Source organism: Tribolium castaneum, chromosome 9 (genome assembly GCF_031307605.1).
Source record: "Tribolium castaneum strain GA2 chromosome 9, icTriCast1.1, whole genome shotgun sequence".
Classification (NCBI taxonomy): domain Eukaryota; kingdom Metazoa; phylum Arthropoda; class Insecta; order Coleoptera; family Tenebrionidae; genus Tribolium; species Tribolium castaneum.
The window spans coordinates 12,550,002-12,568,609 of record NC_087402.1 but is presented as its reverse complement, the minus strand read 5'-3'; the positions used below and the strand labels follow the sequence as shown (position 1 = coordinate 12,568,609).

Here is an 18,608-nt window from a genome sequence, read left to right as displayed (position 1 = left end):
AATTATTGGAATTAGTGCATTTTTAATTAATAGAATTTTATAACGCTTGTTCAACGATAAAAATGTGAGGTCTTTTTTGTGTCCTGTCCGTATTTATTTTTCCTGCTCGTATTTCAAATTTTAGAAATGTGGGTCTAATTGTAGGTTGCAAACCTTTTTACAGATACTACAAAGTTCCTATTGTAACGGATCACTAGGGGCACTCGAGAATCAAACTCACATTTCAAAACAACACGATTTATTCGCAATAAACTGCTATAATTTAATAGGACTTTCGGGCCTAACTGCCTAGCTCGCCATCGTACCCACAATGCCCCGGATACCGCTTGTCACTTTTCGCGCTCCGCGCTCGTCAAAAATGCCAACCGTTCGGTCCAAAATCACTATAAAGAAAAATTCACTTCTATACTGTTCATAAAAATTGAAAATAAAATCTAAAAATTTGTGCAGTGTCCCATTGTTAAAATGGAATGGCTGTATTCTAAGTTTTTAAGCACGTCATTAAATAAAAAAATCGTTTAAACCGTTCCGAAAAAAATGTATGACATTACTCATTAGAGTTGAATTCTTAGCTCCAAGGCATTAAAAAATTAAGAAATTAAACAGGTAACTGAACTACTGAGAACCAATTGCTGTAAGAGCAAAAAATATATAAAACTGAAAACTGGAGAAATTAATAAATTGAAAAACTGAATTCTAAGTAGCTAAAATTCTGGGAAACTATAGTAATCCAGTCAAAAATTCGCATAGAGCTGAACATTGGTACAGATCTTTAGGACACGATTACAAATAACATGTCAAAAGTCCCAATCGATTCCATGTGTTCAAAAAAAAATATTCAAGGTTAAAGTTTAAATGTATCGGTTATTGCAATTTTTCTCGTAAACGGTAAATGTTATCATTAAAATAGGTCAGACAAAAGTTATAGACCATGCAATTGTAAAGCGCATGTAAAATCTAATAATCTGCAACACTATCATTATAAATAGCTACGACATTGAGCTACGACATAAAAAGTATAAAAACTAAAAAACGGTGGAATAGAAAAGCTACAAAACGGAGACACTGACACACTAAGAAACTTTAGAACTTAAAAGTGTAGTCATAAAAAATGACAAATTAAAAAGTCAACATTTTAAATAGTTAAAACTCTGAGAGACCTAAAGGAAGAAACACTGAGAAGCGAAAATGTTGGAAAATTAAGAAATCGGAAAAACTGATAAATTGGGAATCTATTAGTTGTTTCAAAACTATAAAAACGCCAACGTCGCATTTTACCAAATTATTTTTTTAAATAATATTGAGAAAATTGTAAAATATTATTAATTAATTATTATTAGTTATTATAATATATATATATATATATATATATATATATATATATATATATGTATATATTATTATAATAATTAGTTATTAATGATTAGATCTCTTATTGAAACTATAAATTACATTAGCTATTATTTTCCTGAATTGCATGAATAATTTATAACAGCTAATTTTAGAGAAAATGCAGCGTTGGCGTTTTTATAGATTTGTAACAGCTAATAAACATCTAAAAGTATAGAACTAAAAAAAGAAAAAATAAGGGGGAGAATTCCTAGGTTTCAAATAGTAACTGTCCACAAATCATTTGCCGTCACATATTTTATGTACTATACGTGAACTGGCCAGGAGAGGATCCACCAGTAGCGCGCAATAATTAATAATTTATTTGTCCGTATAAGTTGGAGAACACAGGTTTTTTTAAACAGATTCTTATGCAAAGTTTTAGACTGATTTAGAATCTGCAGTTTAATTTTTTGTTTGGAATTGTCTTCATTATGAAAAAAACGTTTCTGAGAATTTTTTTTAAAAACTCAAAATTGATAAAGTTTTGTGTTTACAATATCGTATCTTCCTTCTCAATAAAGCTAGAAACTTTTTTTTGCAAAAGATTCTTCAATGTGTGTATTCTAACGAATAGACACAAGTTTTGGTTTAGACAAGAGAAAACTGAAAAAACTGATAAAGCATTTTTCTTGTAACGTTTCATATATGTTTAGTGAAATTTTCGAGATGAGAGACCTCGACATAATCGAGATGAAATGAAGCTAATAGCTTAAATAAGTTTTTGGTACCAGAATCATTTCCATATCTTTAACCCTCAACAAGTTATTGCAATTTAAAGTTACTGCGATATGTGCTTGAAGTGGCATTGCCGCGAATTTCCCTTAGTACTCCTTAGAGATGGTACGGAAATACTGGACCTGTTATTTAATACTGAAACAGGTATGCGGTGACTATTCCGTCATTCTGTAAGTAAGTTACTGCGATACTTGGAACAACGCCCGTTTTATGCTCACGAGTTATCAACTTTCACACTGGAAGGGATACTGGTCTCGTCATATCGCGATCGATGTTATTTGTTCCTAGACTTCCAAAAATTGTTTTTGTTACTGTTACTCGGCGTTCTCTGCGAATATCCGCATGGTCTCGGTCTCGATTTCGGGCTCGGACTCGGGCTCGGTACTCTCCCTCAACGACACATACTTAGATGTTTCATTATTTAGTATCGAATTACACTATTAATGTTTTGCAAATGCGGCGTCTTATTTTTATCGTAAATTATGGTTAAAGAAATTAAACAGGAATCAAAAATGGATATAAAATAAAATTAAATATAATATAATTTTATAATGAAAAATAATAGAATAATAGTTTAACTTGATAAATTAAATATAGGTAAGAAAATTCGAAAATTATTTTAAATTTTATTTTGATTGGCTTGATTATTTTCTTGTTTGCTCGTAGATAGGTAGATTTAATCGTATTAATTAATTATTTGTGAAATTAAAAAAAAATACAATAAATTTAAACATCTAAAATCGGTTTCATTCTCTCTAATCGAAAGATTGAAATTGTCATCTCACAAATTTTCAAACTCATTTATGTTTGTGTAATGTGTAAAGAAGTGCTCCCTCGATATAAATCAACTGCAATTCACTTATTCCACTTGTATTGTTATGAGGAACAACATTCGACTTTAAGTCTTGTGATGCGTCATAATTTGAGTTCCTATGAGTTCCACCGTACGCTACAGAACCAAGCCAGACGGAGTAATTGTTATAGGCATCGGTAACAATTTCATTTTACATTCAACGCGACTTGCGTTGGAACAGGAACAGGTATTTGGAACAGATATCAGTCGGTAACAGGAACAGTTCGGAACTGTTCCGCAAAAACGTTGTTCCGTACCAGCTCTATACTAACTAACTCGTCTTTCGGAGGAGACGTTAAGCCGTCGGTCCCGGTCACTACTAGTGGTCTTTAGGTCAGGTCAGAGGCTGTAGATGCGACCTGAAAACTCTGGCACTTGGGTGATGGCATTACCACCATACGCATATTTATTTTTTTCTATACTCCACTCCTAGTGTTACCTAATTTTCTCAGTTTTATTTTCTTAAAACTAAAAGTTGTGTATATGCGTTAAAAACTACATTTATTGAGCAATCGTTTGCAAACAAAACGATTTTTCTATCTTTATCCACAAAGCAGGTATGACGATGAAAATAAAATATTGGACCTATGTTAAGTTTTTCAAGAATTTCTACAAAAACGTTTTTTTTTCATGATGAAGGCAACTTCAAATGAAAAACTAAATTCGAATTCGAATTCAGCAGAAAATTTTGCATAAGAATAAGTCTTTAGTAAATAAGTCAGTTTTTAAGGTAAGTGCTCCCCGGCTATTACCCATTAAAATGATTGTACGACACTAATTTGAAGCGAGCGCACAATAAAAGGATCGCTGATATCAGGCCAGTACCGCAAGTTCGTTTTAAGATTTTTTACCAGTTAACGATTGACAATTTCAAGTCAAAACAAAAGCAGCTTTATTCCGAAGAGGTCACTACAGGTGCAAAAGTAATTTATTTTCTTTTTAACACACAATGTTGATGAGAAATAATGTTCAAAGTACACCAATTTTTTTCAGTTTTCAGTTTTTTTTCGGAATTAAATAAAGCACTTGCAGCATTTTAAAACACTTTTACACCTACAGCCCGAGTATATATCCGTAAATAACTCAAACATAATAATTAAATCATTACTCAAAACGGCATTAAAACACCGAGGAAAATTGCTATTTTTCCCGTCGTTTTACAGCCGTTGTAACTTACGTGGTTGAAACTTACATTCTTCTACGCGTTTTGTAGGTGAGAAAGTGTTTTATAATGCTGTCAGTGCTTTATTCAATTCAGAAAAAAAAATTGAAAACAAAAAAATTGGTGTTTTTTGAACATTATTTCCCGCAAACAATGAACATTATGTAGAAAATTAACTACTTTTGGTCCTATAGTGGACTCTTAGGAATAAAGTGGCTTTTGTTTAACTTTCTCTATTTGAAGTGCCTTCATCATGAAAAAAACGTTTTTGTAGAAATGCTTGAAAAGCTTTAAAATTGGTCAAATTTTTCGTTCACATCGTCATATCTTCCTTCTGGATAAAGCTAGATTTTTTTGCAAAAGATTAGTCAATGAATGTAGTTTTTAACGTAAATACGCAACTTTTAGTTTTGAGAAAAGAAAACTGATAAAATTGGGCAGCACTACGAGTACAAAGGGAAACACGCGGCATTGCCACTTCAAGTGCATATTCTAGTAACTTTAAATTGCAATAACTTACTGAGTGTTAAAGATATCGAAATGGTTTTTGCAACAAAAAATTATTCAAGCTATTCTCTTCATTTTATCTCGATTATGTTTAGGTCTATCTTTTAAAATAAACAAAAATTGCATATCAAAATTTTCACTACACAAATAGGAAACGTTACAAGAAAAATAAAATGAATAAATATTTTGCAGTGAACTGTTCTTTTCGAAGTATTTATAATAAAGTCTACTTTGATGGATCAGTTTTATAGAAAATGTGGCACGTTGTAGAGTTTGGTTCATTTTTGAACAATTAACTGATTTAGTTCATTATCTCATATGCGAAGTTTGGTAAAAAATAACCCAAAAAACTATATAAAGTTTTGATTAAAAGTACTTTGACCTTTTTCTAGCAAATTTTCTGAACCAAAAACTATCTCCAGATATTGCTTAAAGAAATTGAAAAATCACCACACGAAAACGAAAATTATTAAATATTATTTTTGCTTTTTAAAGTTTATAAAGTGAAGACAAGAACAAACATTGTTTCTTACACGTTAAAGCAACAAAATCTAAGAAGAAATTATGTTACTTTTTAGATCAAAGAACCAAAGAAAATTGCAAATATTGCAGTGTAATTTTTTTTATTAATTGTTTATTATAAAATCCAGTTTTATGGCGAAATTAGGTAAACTTTTACCACTGGGAGGTCTAAACAAAAATTGCCATTAGAGCGAATAAATTTATTTGAGTGTAGAAGACACAGTTGATTGAATTTAATTAGTTTTTAAAATAATATTCAGTGCGATCAAAAGAAGCCTAAAAATAAAAAAATATTAATTCACCATCAAAGTCTTTATAACCACAATTTCAAGTTTTCTCCGACAGTTCTCTTAAACTAAAAAATTGTTGTCTTTTCGATTTTTTAGCACGTTTTTAAACTAAAATCAAAGCCTTTTCAAACATCTTTTCGAAAACTTAATAAAAAAAACTAAATTAGCTTGACAACTTGTTTCAGTCCATTTAGTCAGTTTTTGAACGAAACATTGTTGTACTTTCAACAATGTTTCGTTGAAAAACTTTTCTTTACTTGTATAATAAACTACTATTATTTAGTTACTATAACTACAACATTAATAAAAATAATAACAAAAACCTAATCATCTTATTCTTTCTTCTATTTGTACAAAACTACCTCTTGTGGGTTTAATAAACATTGTAAATTCGAATTCAATTTCTTCCACACTTTTATAAATACAAGACGTTACTTTGTACTTTCTCAGTATGGTAGCAAGAGTAGCCTTTAAAGAAATTTCAGCATATTTTAGACCTGAAATTTAATACACTTATAAACATCATAGCCCAAAAAATTGATTAATTTTGTTACCTATACAATTTCTTGAACCATAACTGAATGGTAAATAAACACACCGCTCCCTTGTCGCAACCTGCTCGGGAAGAAACCTATCAGGATCAAACCTTAAAGGTTCCGACCATAAATTCGAATTCCTTTGCAGATAAGTGATTGGAATTAGAGCAAATGTGCCTTTAGGTATCACATACTTTTCTAAAAATTTAGTTTAAAAAATTCTTATTGGAATTTATTTGTTAATGAAGGCGATGAACAATCAATACACTAAAGTCATTAACATTTTTTTTTACGAAATAAATAGTACTTACCCATGTGTATATCTGAATCAAGAAGACGAGCAATGTAGGGCGCAATGGGAAATAGTCTCAACGTTTCTTTTATCACACGATCAAGATAACAAAGTTTGCTTAAATCTTTGAAACATAAATCTCGATCAGAGTTTCCAAAAATTGTAAGAAGCTCCTCGTATATTTTTTCCTGAATTTCTGGATGTATGGCTAACATAAGGAGTACATAACACTCTGTTATAGCCAAAGAGCCACTTCCTGTAAATACCATTGTTTGGGCTTCTTCTATCAACTCTTTTTCACACCATTTTTGCTGTTCGTCGGTCAAATCAATGAAATATTCCAGAAAAGATAATTTCTTTAAATCGTTATGAAGTGTGTTTATCTTTTCGCCCCTCTTTTGTTTAATGATCTACACAAAAAAACAATAATAGACAAAGTTGTTCGACTAGAAATAGAGTAAAAATTGTAAACAGTTATTAATTACATACGTTTGCAATAAATTTCCAAGACTTTTTGCAAAGTTGTTTTTGTTCTTTGCCCATATTAGTATTTTTCCAAATGAAATCGGGATAAAGCCATGGTCGAAACATTCGAACCATTATTAGATGTTCAGCCCTTAAAAATGTATAGTTAAGAGAAAGGTGTGGAAACACTATGAATGAATACGTAAATAGCTAAGTCACAGAGACTATAAGAAATTTAGGAACTGCAAAACAGAGAAACAAAAATTGAGAGAAATTACGATAGTATGAATTAAAAGACTCTGAGAAAGTATAAAACTAGAAGGAAGTTATAAAATTAAAAAACTGATGTTCTAAGTAACTTAAAAGCTGAAAATATTTAGAGGTAAAAATACGAAAGAAGAAAGAAACTATAATAAACTAAGAGAAAATAGAGAAACTGAAACACTGACAATAAAACACTGAGAATCCTAAACAAACTATAAAACTAAAAAGTGAAAAAATTAATAAAATGCAAATTCGACATTTTTGAGTTGATAAAACACTGAGAGACTAGAAGACTAAAATACTGGAACTTACTTAAAATTAAACTAAAGTACCTAAACAGAAACATAAAGACTGAAATCACCGAACACTGCAAAAGTAAACACCATCAAACTAAGGAAATGGAAAGAACTTAACGTAAAAAACTGAAAAGCTGAAAAACTAAAATATTGAAAAACTAGAAAAAACTAATAAATTAATAAATAGCTAAAACTATGCAAGATTCTGAAACTTAAAAAATGAAATGTACAAATTCTGCAAAACAAAAAAGATTGAAAATTGAAAATAAAAGATTGAACTCCAAGAAATTATTATACTATAAAACTAGATAAAACCTAAAAAAATTAAAAATCCAATATTCTAGAAGTGTAAAAAGTTGAAAATCTTGGAAATGAAATGTGAAAGATTAAGAAAATAAGTTCAAAAACTAAGAATCTTCGAAACTTGTAAGGCTCTAAAAGAAACTAGGAGACTAAACCTCTAGACAATTAAATGACTAAAAAGGGAGAAGCTACAAAACTAGAAGACAATAAATAAATTGAAAACTAAAATATTCTAAATGAGTAAAAATCTGAAAAAGTTAGAAATGAAAAACTTGAAATTCTTAAGGCCGGTTTACAGAAAGCAAAATTAAGATTTAAATTTGAATTAAACTAATTCGAATTAAATTTCCATTTAAAATCCATTGACAAATGTCAAGTTAATCTAGAACTAAAATTTCTTTGCAAACCGGTTCTCAGTCACTAAAAAACAAAATGACTCAAACACTGAATAATCGAGAAACAGAGTAACTAAACTAACAACTAACTAACAATTTTAAACCAAAAAAAAAATTGTAAAACTAAACTGTAGAAAAATGAATGTACAAATCTGACCTTCTAAGGCACCGAGAAACTGAAAACCTACAAAATGTAGAGCTTTTAGAACTGAAATGGTGACAAACTAAAACAATAAGAAACCGAAACACTGAAAAAGGAAGAAAAACTATAAAAGCTCAAGTACTGGGAAACAAAAATGCTGGGAAATTGGAATAATAAAACTCCGAGAAACTAAATAACCAAAAAGACAGAAAAAATATAAAACTAGAGAAATTATAAATTAAATAATAATATTCCAAGAGAATAATGTACTGAAAACAGTAAAAAGTTAACAATTGAAAATGAAACAGACTAGAAAACTAAGAAACTGAGAACCTTGAAGAACTGAAAAATTAACTGACTAAACCTGAAACAAAAAAATATTTTTTTATTTAAAAAAATGCAAACCTGATTATTCTTTAACTATAACTGGCTAAGACACTGATACTTTAAAAATTAAGCTACTTGAGGTCCGAAAAGCTGAAATACTTAAAAAATTAATTTATCAAAATTAAAAATAAAATGGACAAAAGTAACAAGATGAGATATTGTAAAACTTAAAAAAGTGATTAAAAAATTTGAAAACTTAAACTAGAAAGTGAACAAAATAAAACTTAACACAAATCTGATATTCTATGTGCAAATTTACAGAAATCTTCATTAAAATTTAACACGTTGATAAAAAATTAACAACACGAATGTACCAATCAGATTGGGTTAATTTGATCACGTGACCAGTTAATCAGGCATCTAACTGAAGATTAAATTATTGACTACTAATGACTTCTATAAACCTACCCTAAGGGTAGTTAATACACTTGAGAGACTAACACTCTGAGAACCTGAGAGGATAAAATCCTAATAACAAAAAAAAATTAAAAACGAAAGTTTTTAAAAGGTGATTCTAAGAAATAACAAAACTTATTAAACTTCGAGACATTAAACCACTGAAAAACTTAAATAAAACTCTGAGAAAATATATGACCGGAAAACTAAAAAGCTCATATACGAAACACTGAGAAACCTTTAGTTAATATAATGACCTGACCTGATATTCTAAATACCTAAAAACTAAAAATTTAAGAAACTGAGAACTTAGGATCTAAAAAATTTAAATTCTGATAATCTAAAGAACTGAGAAATGAAAAGTTTGTATCCCATTTTAGTTCATTGTGAGTTTCTGGTGGGTTTTCTAGGCTCAAAATTTGTCGCTGAGATTTAGCTTAACACAGAGTTCTTTTCTTACACAGAAACTCTTAATTTGTACTTTATTTCACTCCAAAAATTCAAATGTGCTGTCAAAAATTCTACTATGAAATGAAATGAGATTTACGACTCTTCTAAACAACAAAATTTAACCTCTAAAAAATGAAGGAATTGAAAGACGTGCTATAACAGCGTGTTTCACCTAAGACTTTCGAGCTTTTAATATTGCAGTTATTTGTCAACACCTTGTTATAAAATTACAGTTCAAAGAATCGGCAATAATTTGAAGACACAGAAAGCGTACGTGAGCTAAATCGAATGGGTACAAAACATATCACTGGAAACGATGAAATAGTTGGGGTCCCGGTTGGGGCTGTAATTCAAGCTTTTGAAGAGAATCCAATCAGCAATGTACGAAATATTTCCAAACTTCTGAACGTTCAAGTGTCTACAAATTTTCAGTTGTTGATCAGTATTTTAGTCTTTTTTGAAAGAATTAAAGCATCCAGTACAACAAGTAAATCAAAAATATTGTTTTTTAACTTTGTAAGGATGATAAACAAATGTGTAATATCACTTGCGAGACACTTACGGTGCGGTTGTGCGAGTAGAAGTGGCCAAAATTCAGTGGCAGTGCGCATCTGTTTCACAGGGATGTACGCTTTTACATCAGTACCCACGTTTAACAGTTTTTTTTTCTTTTTTTTATACAAAACAAACGTCTTTCAAGGATGATTTTTTTCTCACAGTGTTCTTTAAAAACAATGAATTTTTTAAAACAATTCTTAAGTGATTTAACATTTTAAAAAAACATGTAAAAATCACATTTTTAAGACTAGAGTTGTTGCATTAATTGGTTTTTAATCTTTACCTTCTAAAATATCTGCGTTTTAAATTATATAAAAATCTATTGACAAATATCTGAGATATCTAGGTCGAAAGTCTTAGATGAGACGCCCTATAGAACTGAAAAGTAAAAAAGTGGTATGCTAAAAGAATGAGAATATGAAACAATTAGAAAATACTGAGAAACTAAGAAACTGAAAAACTGCAACACTTAGGCACTAAAAAACTAAGAAATTACAAGTCGAAACGACTCATAAACGTTCGTGATGCTTATGGCGTTTTTGCACGATTCTTAATTTTTTGTTTAAATTATTAAATAATGTCAAAATAATTGTCAAAACAGCAGGTTATGTTTACTGGTTGCTACGTCCAAGGCGTCGACAAAATTACTTACCGACGCCTAATTTACTTACTGACGCCTTTCGACGTAGCAACTAGTAAACACCACACACTGTCTTGTAAACAGGCCTAGTAAACAATCAAATAGAGCTCAGTCGTGCAAAAAGATAAAAAACAATTCTACACAAAACTGTAGAAAACTTAGAAATTTAGTTAATAAATCCAAAAGCAAAATAATATAAATTAATTACAATTTTTTCATACGCATATTAACTAAGTACAAAAACGATTACAAAACTAACCGTTTAATGCAATTTAAATGTTTTTAAAAACCTTACCTCATCATCCAATCCAAATAATCATATCTATCGCTCAAAGTGCCAGGTTTTACTCCCATTGCAGTTTCTTAATAACACCAAAATCAAAATAATATTTTCAAAAAAATAATATTGTACTTACCACAAATTCCATCAATATTAATTCGCAAGAAAACTGGTAATATATCGACTTGTCCTTTCCCACAAAACTCCTTAAACACATCTAACGAACTCTTTGCATGTGTGACGAAAATATCGATAAAAGAATTTAAAATTTTTGAATTAAAACTAGCATTGATTAGTTTTCTGTGATCCTTCCATTTTTCAACTAAAAAAATTAACACAATAATAAAAACACAGTTTTTCTTTTCATTACCAGTTCCCGTTAATAATCCATGTCCAAATAATGGAGTTATATATTCGTATAATTGTCCTTTACTTACAAAATTGTGTAACAAGTATTCAACATCTTTTGGATGTGATGGAATTACCATCAAATGAGGGCCTAACCAAATTTTAGCTAAGGGTTGATATTTTTCACATATTTGCCAGAGTTTATCGTACAAAACTACAATTTTCGAAATTATAATTGTAATTTTCAAAAGAAAAAATCCTCACCTTTTGCTCCTCCTGTAAAATAGTACGCACTTCCGATCAAAGGTAAGGCAAAAGGACCACTAATTTTTGAACCATAGTAATACAAAAATCGTTTATTCCACACGTATTTTAAAAGAAAGACTAACAACAAAAGCACAGATATGTACAATAGTACACATTTTAAATCAAAGGAAAATCGAGCACCCATTATTTATTAGCTAAACTGTTTTTCACAAATGTAAACAACCAACAAGAGTCGGAATAAATTATTAAAACCTTAAATAGTATTATATAAATCAGTGCAACGTCACTCATAGTTATTATGTATAAAATGTAGAGCCGGTTTACAGAACATTTTAATTGCAATCAAATTTTAATTCGAGAATAACTTGACTTTTGTCAATGCATTTTTTAAATGGTAACCCTAGAATAAATAGCAACTTAATTCGAATTAGTTTAATTCGGAATTAAGTCTTAATTTCGCTTTCTGTAAATCGACCCATAGAGTTTCAAACTTGTTGTTAGATGTGGACAGTTTTTTGAGAAGTCATTGGCATTAGGAAATTTCTCACTAATTGTAATTTTTTTGACCGTAGAACTAAACAAATTAAATAATCAGTATCCCACTTCAATGAGAAGTACACTTTTCAAGTATTTTATTTTAAATTAATTACAGTTAAACTAATTGGCAATTTGTTATGAAATAGTGATTCATAATAGTTGTTCTACATAACGTAACTTGAAAAAAAAATTCCAATTCCTAATTCCAATTCAAAGAAAATGGATCGAAACTCTAGTAATTTCAAAAACTATCCACCGAAATTTACAAGTAATTTCGGATAATTTCATAAAAATTACAGTAATTCCCAAAAGAATTAAAGTAATTCATTAATAACTCAGTAATTCTATATATTCAAAAAATTATTTTAATCATTCCAAATACATCAATATAATTTCAAAAAATTTCAATTCATTTACAAAATTGTGTGCGACGGAATCCAATTCCAAAAAAAATTCGGTCGAAATTTCAGTAATTCTAAAAAAATTCAGCCGTAACTCCAATAATCCATGCAAATTCAGTAATTTAAAAAAAATTCCAGAAATTCCGACTTAATTCCGTAATTCCAGATTACTACTTAAGGTATATAAATTACAATTTCTAGTAAGTAATTCCTAACAGAAATCTAGTAATTCCACAAATTCACACATAGTTCCAATAAATCTGAAAATTTCAAAGATAACTCTAATTATTTCAAATACTCCTAAATAATTCCAAGCAATTTCAAATGAATTTTGAATTTTTTTATTTAATTTATATATTATTACATTTATTATTGTTAATGAAACAAAAATTGTACTCGCAATATTTTTTAACGATTACAAAATAAAATAAACACGTAAACATTGAATTTTTATTTATTTGTACATTTCTACCTTAAACTCAGTCAAAGTGAAATTTCTTAAATTTGCCATAAATTCCCAATATCTCCTCTGTGTTAAGCTTCTCAGCTCTTAAACTTTCATCTACTCTTAAATGATCCAATTCGTCAAACCGATCTTGATAAAAAGCCAGTTTCAGATTCACCATTTCTTAAAAAAAACTTAGAAAAATCATTTAGGAAACCAAATGTTGACCACACCATGCAATTCTTCAAGTGTTGGTCCTTCGCCACCGTAATCCTTTGGGATATCTTCGCTGGAGATAATTGTTTTTAAAATATCAGTGTTTTCACAAACTTGTACCTTAAACAAGACAATTACAAGCAGAATTTTGCTGGTTTAATACAGACCCTTTCGAATATTTTTGGCTTTAAAACAGATTTCAAAATTGATATTACGACGGATACGTACGAGGGACTGTTAAGGATGTAAATTCCTTCCGAACGAATTGAATACACTTTCTAAAATTATGTTAAAAAAATCAAATTAATATAATGCAAACCAAAAATACTATAAATAAGAAATTGAAAAACTAGAAAATTTAGACTAAAACTTTGAGAAAGTGAATAATTGGAAGACTAAAAAATTTAAAAACTGAAAATGTGAAACACTGAGATAAATAAGAAACTTAGTAAAGGCTGAAAAACTATAAAATTAGAAAATAAAAATAAAAAATTGAAAAAGTATTTTACAGTGAAAAACTTAAAAACTTACTAAATATTTATACTGAATACTACTTAATGCCGAATGACTGATGAAAGAATAAAAAACTATAAAACCAGAAAAATCAAAAATATTTAAAAATAAAAATCGACTTTTCATAAAAGAGTGTAGGAGCTCAGGTGATTCTGGAATTTGAATTTGCCGCATTTAATTATTTTATTTCCATCAAATTTGTGAAAGTACCAATTTTTATCTATTCAGGCAACCAGTTAAACCAAATTTTTCATATACTAATATTATTCGTTTCTTCTAGAAAGAAGCAGCAAACTTTTAAGGTACCTACTACATTCACTTATTGACAGATTGTAAAATAAAGAACTGAAAAAATTAAATCTCAAACACTAAAAAATAAGAAACTTTTGAGCCTAAAGTTATGAAATACTAAAAAAAACTAAAAAACTTGAACTAAAAGGCTAAAATATATGAAACCAAAACAAAAAAATATTAAGGAAATTTTCTAATAGAGTGTCTAATGGATTGAAAACAAAATAGAGAGAAAAATTAAGAAACTTAAAGACTAAAAAACTGATTAAGTGAACAACTGAAAATGTAAAAAACTGTAAAACAATAACATCTGAAACAGGGAATAAACTAAAAAACATACGTCGGTAAACCGGCCCTTTGAGAATGAATGACTAAAAATCTAAAAGACTATTGAACTATAAAACTAAAAAATTTAAATAATAAAAAACCTAGAAACTGAGATTCTATTGTTATAATGTTTTGAGATTCTATTATTTACTGTGCATTTATTATTTTTACTGTGCAGTTATGACTTTTACTGTGTATTTATTATTTTTACTGATCAAAAATACTTGTCGTTTAAATAAAATACTGTGCATTTAATTTGTACCCTTTTTATATTAAGCACACAAAGCAAAGGATCTTTGTGTTTGAGAATGTTGTTTTTTTTATCAAAACATTTATTAGGTTTTTTCTACAATTGCAGTGTTTTTAACTGCAAATTAATTAGTAATAGTTATTCTTACGTTTAGAAATGTTGAGACGCGTACAAAGCGCAAATCACAGTAATTTTGACATTACAGTGCGCAAAAAACCTATACTTTGTGCATTAAGATTAATGCGTAAACGCGTGTTTTTTGTCAATTGTAGAAAAAACTGCTTTTCTTACAAAGCAAAAGACTTAGGAATTTTGATTTAAGAACAAAAATAATACCAAAAAACCTAAAGAACTTAAAGATAAAAACTACAAAACTAGAAAACTGGATAGAAATTTAAAAAATAAAAAATTGAATATTAAATAGTGAAATAAAGTGGGTGACAAAACCAATTATCCACAACACTGTGTTCTATTTCAAATTTACAACACGGCGATACCGTTTGATTGAAATGTTTGTGTTGGCATCATTAAAATAATAGTTGCTGTTACTTAAAAGTGAACTCCAGACAAAACTTTAAAATATAAATATATGAAATAGAACACAGTGTTTTGGATATTTGGTTTTGCTACCCACTATACCAAAAAAAATTTTAGTATAAGAAAATCGAAAATACTGAAAAAACTAAAAAACAGCGAATAAAACCATTAGAAAATTAATTAATCAGAGACTAAAAACTACGTAAGTACAAAATAAAAAAAAACACAATCACATAATAAAAAACTGAAATAGTGAAAAACCGAAAAATTATATGTACCTGAAAAATCGCAAGAATTTTCGCCACCACAGTTGGAGTAAGTTTTTTCAAATCGCTTAATGAAACATTAATCATATCAAAAATCAAAATTTCTCCACTTCCAAAACAGTCCTCATACAAACGCATTTCTGTCACATTCGCAGAATGCATAACCAATTCACGAGGTCCAAATTTATTCGATTCTCTTACTTTGATTATAAACACTCTGTGTTTGTCATTTAGGGCTTTCGGACACACTCCAAAATATCTTAAAATAAACTATGAAACCAAAATTGGTAATTCTTTTTATTTACCTACAAAGCATCGACAACTTCGCGCATTAGTGGCGATTTTGGATTGGTTTGTTCAAAAAAATCCGGTATTAACGACCTCACAGTGTAATATGTGTCAATTTTGCGTTTGGTTTTTTCGACGTTGAATTTATTCATAAATAAAAAATTGATAATTTTGGCCTCATCTAGACAAAAATTGATTCTACATTATTTCAAACTGTTAACTTACCCATGACTTCAGGCAGGTGATGTTGTGTTTTCATCCATATTTGGATTGTTTTCGCATCTTCTCTAGCTGTTTCTTCCGTCTTGTTATGTTCTTCTAAGGCATTTTTGCGCACATTTTCGTCGATGTGAAAAATATTTGGATTCATGAAGACGCTTGCAGATATTCAAGGCAAATGCGATCTAATCGCCGCATTGTTTACTTTTTTATAGGTGTCATTAACAAGTTTGTGTTTATAAGATAATTAAGTGTAAACACAGATGTTAAAGGCCGAATGAGTTTTACTTCAAGAATTTGTTTGGCTATACTGTATCAAGAAAAAATTAACAAAGTTACTGATTTTTTTAATAAAATAACTATTCAAATTTTTATTGTTAATCAGGATTTAGCCGCGAAATACAAATACAATCTAAAGAAAATTGCAATACAATAAAAATCTAATTTTGTACCCTACTGTACTCTAATATTATTTTTCTACTTCGGTTTCGTATTGAGGTCATTACCATACGCGATTTGCTTATCGAAATATCCAACGGAGTGCTATAATAATTACGCTAAAAACCAGGGTAATTTAGTTGGATAATGTTGACAACCTGGTTTTTTGACAATTATCTGAGAGAACTGTCAGTGTCAATCGGCACCTGTTTCAAGTGCATAATTTAATCAAATTAATCAAATACGAACGTTTAGAGGCTTTTGTACCAGCCCTGATATGTGGCCCTTTCAAACGTAATGTACAAACATAACTTCAAAAGCCAGTGCAAGTAAGTAATTTGAGATCTCATTAATCATTATCCTTCAGCCAATTTTCAAATTCTACGTATTTGCCATAAAAGCTCGTATTTGTTAAGGAATACATTGCAAAATGTCTTGGACACTTTCAGAATACATTTGTACGAATAAACTAGGGTCGGTCCAAATTATTAATTTCATTTCACTGTCTGACAATGTTGTCAACTGCCACAAAATTCTCTATATTTCGAAATTAATTATTTTTGTACAAAAAGTGCGAAGTAGATAAAATACTGTATGATATCTCGTTTAATAGGCATTTTATCGCACTTACTCTATTACTAAATTCGTGCGTGCCACAAAATGCGTCTTATAAAACTCGTATCATAATATACTATTTTGGTACACGCTCCCTTAGGAACTGCTTTGACTCTGCAAAATGTCATTCTAAAGGACAAGTACTTAAAGTCGTCATAACAATATTTTGCGGACTCTAACTTATTTATTATTTGACAAAACAATAATTATTGTTTCAATAAATTAATCGATGCTATGACTATTGATCGACTGCCCTTGTGATGAGGGTGAATTGGAAATGTAAAGAATTTTTTGTACTGCGGTGTTTTTTACTTTGCAACAATGACTAAGACATTTTTTAATAGGTTGGTACCACTATCGTTGAGATGGAAACGGTTATTTTTTAGGATAAGTGACAGTTCTTGTAATTTTTTATTATTTGTCCGGTTACCCACCCATTAGTAAAAAACACTAAATTATAATAAATATTGATTTTTAATTTTTTTGAGAGATTCGTTACAAAAAATATTGTACCTAACTTGTTTAGAAATTAATTTTCTACATTCTCACTTTATGCAGCACAGGTTGCGCTTCTGCAGTAAACAAAGTGCTCATGTGGGAAATTGCACTTTCCAAAGTCGTTAGGTAAGTAACTATGAAAAATTTGTTGTTTTATCAAAAAAGTTTGTATGCAACACTTCCGCAAAATAGTTTTAGCGGAGTCATGTCATTAAAAACTCTATTTTACGGACTTATTACATAAATAACTATTACGAAGTAACGAGATTTTAAAAGCTGCAAACTGAAAATGTAGTTTCTGAGTTATTTTAATTTATTTGTATACAGGAGTGAGGTCACAAAATGACACGAACAAAGTGAGTGACATAAAAATGTGTCAGGTAATGAAGAGGAGGGGGAGATCACGAAAGGGCACGAGAAAAGTGAATTTCATGAAAATGTCAAATACTGCGTTTAGGCACTTTGCTAATTTAAATAATAGTAGATTGTTTAACAGTAAAGCAATGTGATGGTTTTCTAGTTAGTAAAAACAGACTGACTCGCGACCCTAGCGAGTGAATTAAGTTTTCAGAAGCTAGTAAACTCACTATTTTTACGCGTTGGATACGCACTTTTTTCGTGTACTTTACTTTACGAAAATTATGATATTAAAAATAGAAATTGTCTTGTTGTTATTAGCAAAGTTATCCGTGTCAAGCATTTGTTTCCTTAATGATAAACAATCACAACCAAGTAAACAAATTATTTTTGAATAAATTTTTGCATTTAAAATGAATCAAAGCGAAAATAATGAAGAAATTCTGCAATTAGTAGCAGAAGCGGGGTTAATTCAAGTCAGGTCAGGTCTCACTTTTCTTAATTATTTTGGGTTAAACAATGTTATCAATTTCTGTTAAGTACACGAAAAAACAATTTACTTAGTAATTTTTAGTACTAAAAATTTGTAAAATCCCAAAAAAATTTTTTTAAAATCATGACCAATAGGATTTACGTACGTCCACTAGGGAACATTCTATATAGCTAAAACACACTAGAATAGAAAGATTGGAAATTTGAGAAATTTAAGAACTGAATATTTGAAACACTGATAAATTAAAAGACTGTTAATCTAAAGTGAATAAAAAATTCGAAACTGGAACACTGGAAGATCTTTAGAAAAAAAAAACGATGTGAATGGAAAAGTAAAAAATAAATAAAATAACAAACCAACTACGAAATAGTACAAAGAATAATGTGACTTAAAGACCAAAAAACTAAAAAACAAACGAACTGTAATTGAGATACTGA

General features: G+C 29.3%; 2 protein-coding genes across 4 annotated transcripts; both read right to left on the bottom strand.

Moving 5' to 3' along the window:
* Positions 1 to 221: 221 nt before the first annotated feature.
* On the bottom strand, positions 222 to 12,201 carry LOC657723 (cytochrome P450 4C1). 3 transcript variants are annotated; one of them, XM_015979650.2, is made up of 9 exons: positions 11,478 to 12,190; positions 11,236 to 11,427; positions 11,002 to 11,187; positions 10,881 to 10,947; positions 6,779 to 6,905; positions 6,309 to 6,699; positions 6,016 to 6,195; positions 5,785 to 5,958; positions 222 to 383 (listed from the first exon to the last, which is right to left on the bottom strand). In XM_015979650.2, the coding sequence occupies exons 1-8, from the start codon at positions 11,662 to 11,664 to the stop codon at positions 5,789 to 5,791; spliced, it is 1,500 nt and encodes a 499-aa protein (XP_015835136.1). In that variant the 5' UTR covers positions 11,665 to 12,190; the 3' UTR covers positions 222 to 383; positions 5,785 to 5,788. The 3 variants fall into 3 exon arrangements, with proteins under 3 accessions (XP_015835136.1, XP_015835137.1, XP_008192462.1); XM_008194240.3 differs by lacking the exon at positions 222 to 383 and having other exon boundaries at positions 5,779 to 5,958; positions 11,478 to 12,191; XM_015979651.2 differs by lacking the exons at positions 5,785 to 5,958; positions 6,016 to 6,195 and having other exon boundaries at positions 11,478 to 12,201.
* Positions 12,202 to 12,854: 653 nt separating this feature from the next.
* Positions 12,855 to 16,057, bottom strand: LOC657156 (clavesin-1). Its single transcript, XM_008194223.3, has 6 exons — positions 15,777 to 16,057; positions 15,573 to 15,732; positions 15,276 to 15,522; positions 13,247 to 13,357; positions 13,097 to 13,199; positions 12,855 to 13,046 (listed from the first exon to the last, which is right to left on the bottom strand). Exons 1-6 carry the CDS (start codon positions 15,919 to 15,921, stop codon positions 12,898 to 12,900), a joined length of 915 nt encoding a protein of 304 aa, XP_008192445.1. The 5' UTR covers positions 15,922 to 16,057; the 3' UTR covers positions 12,855 to 12,897.
* Between the last annotated feature and the right edge of the window lie 2,551 nt (positions 16,058 to 18,608).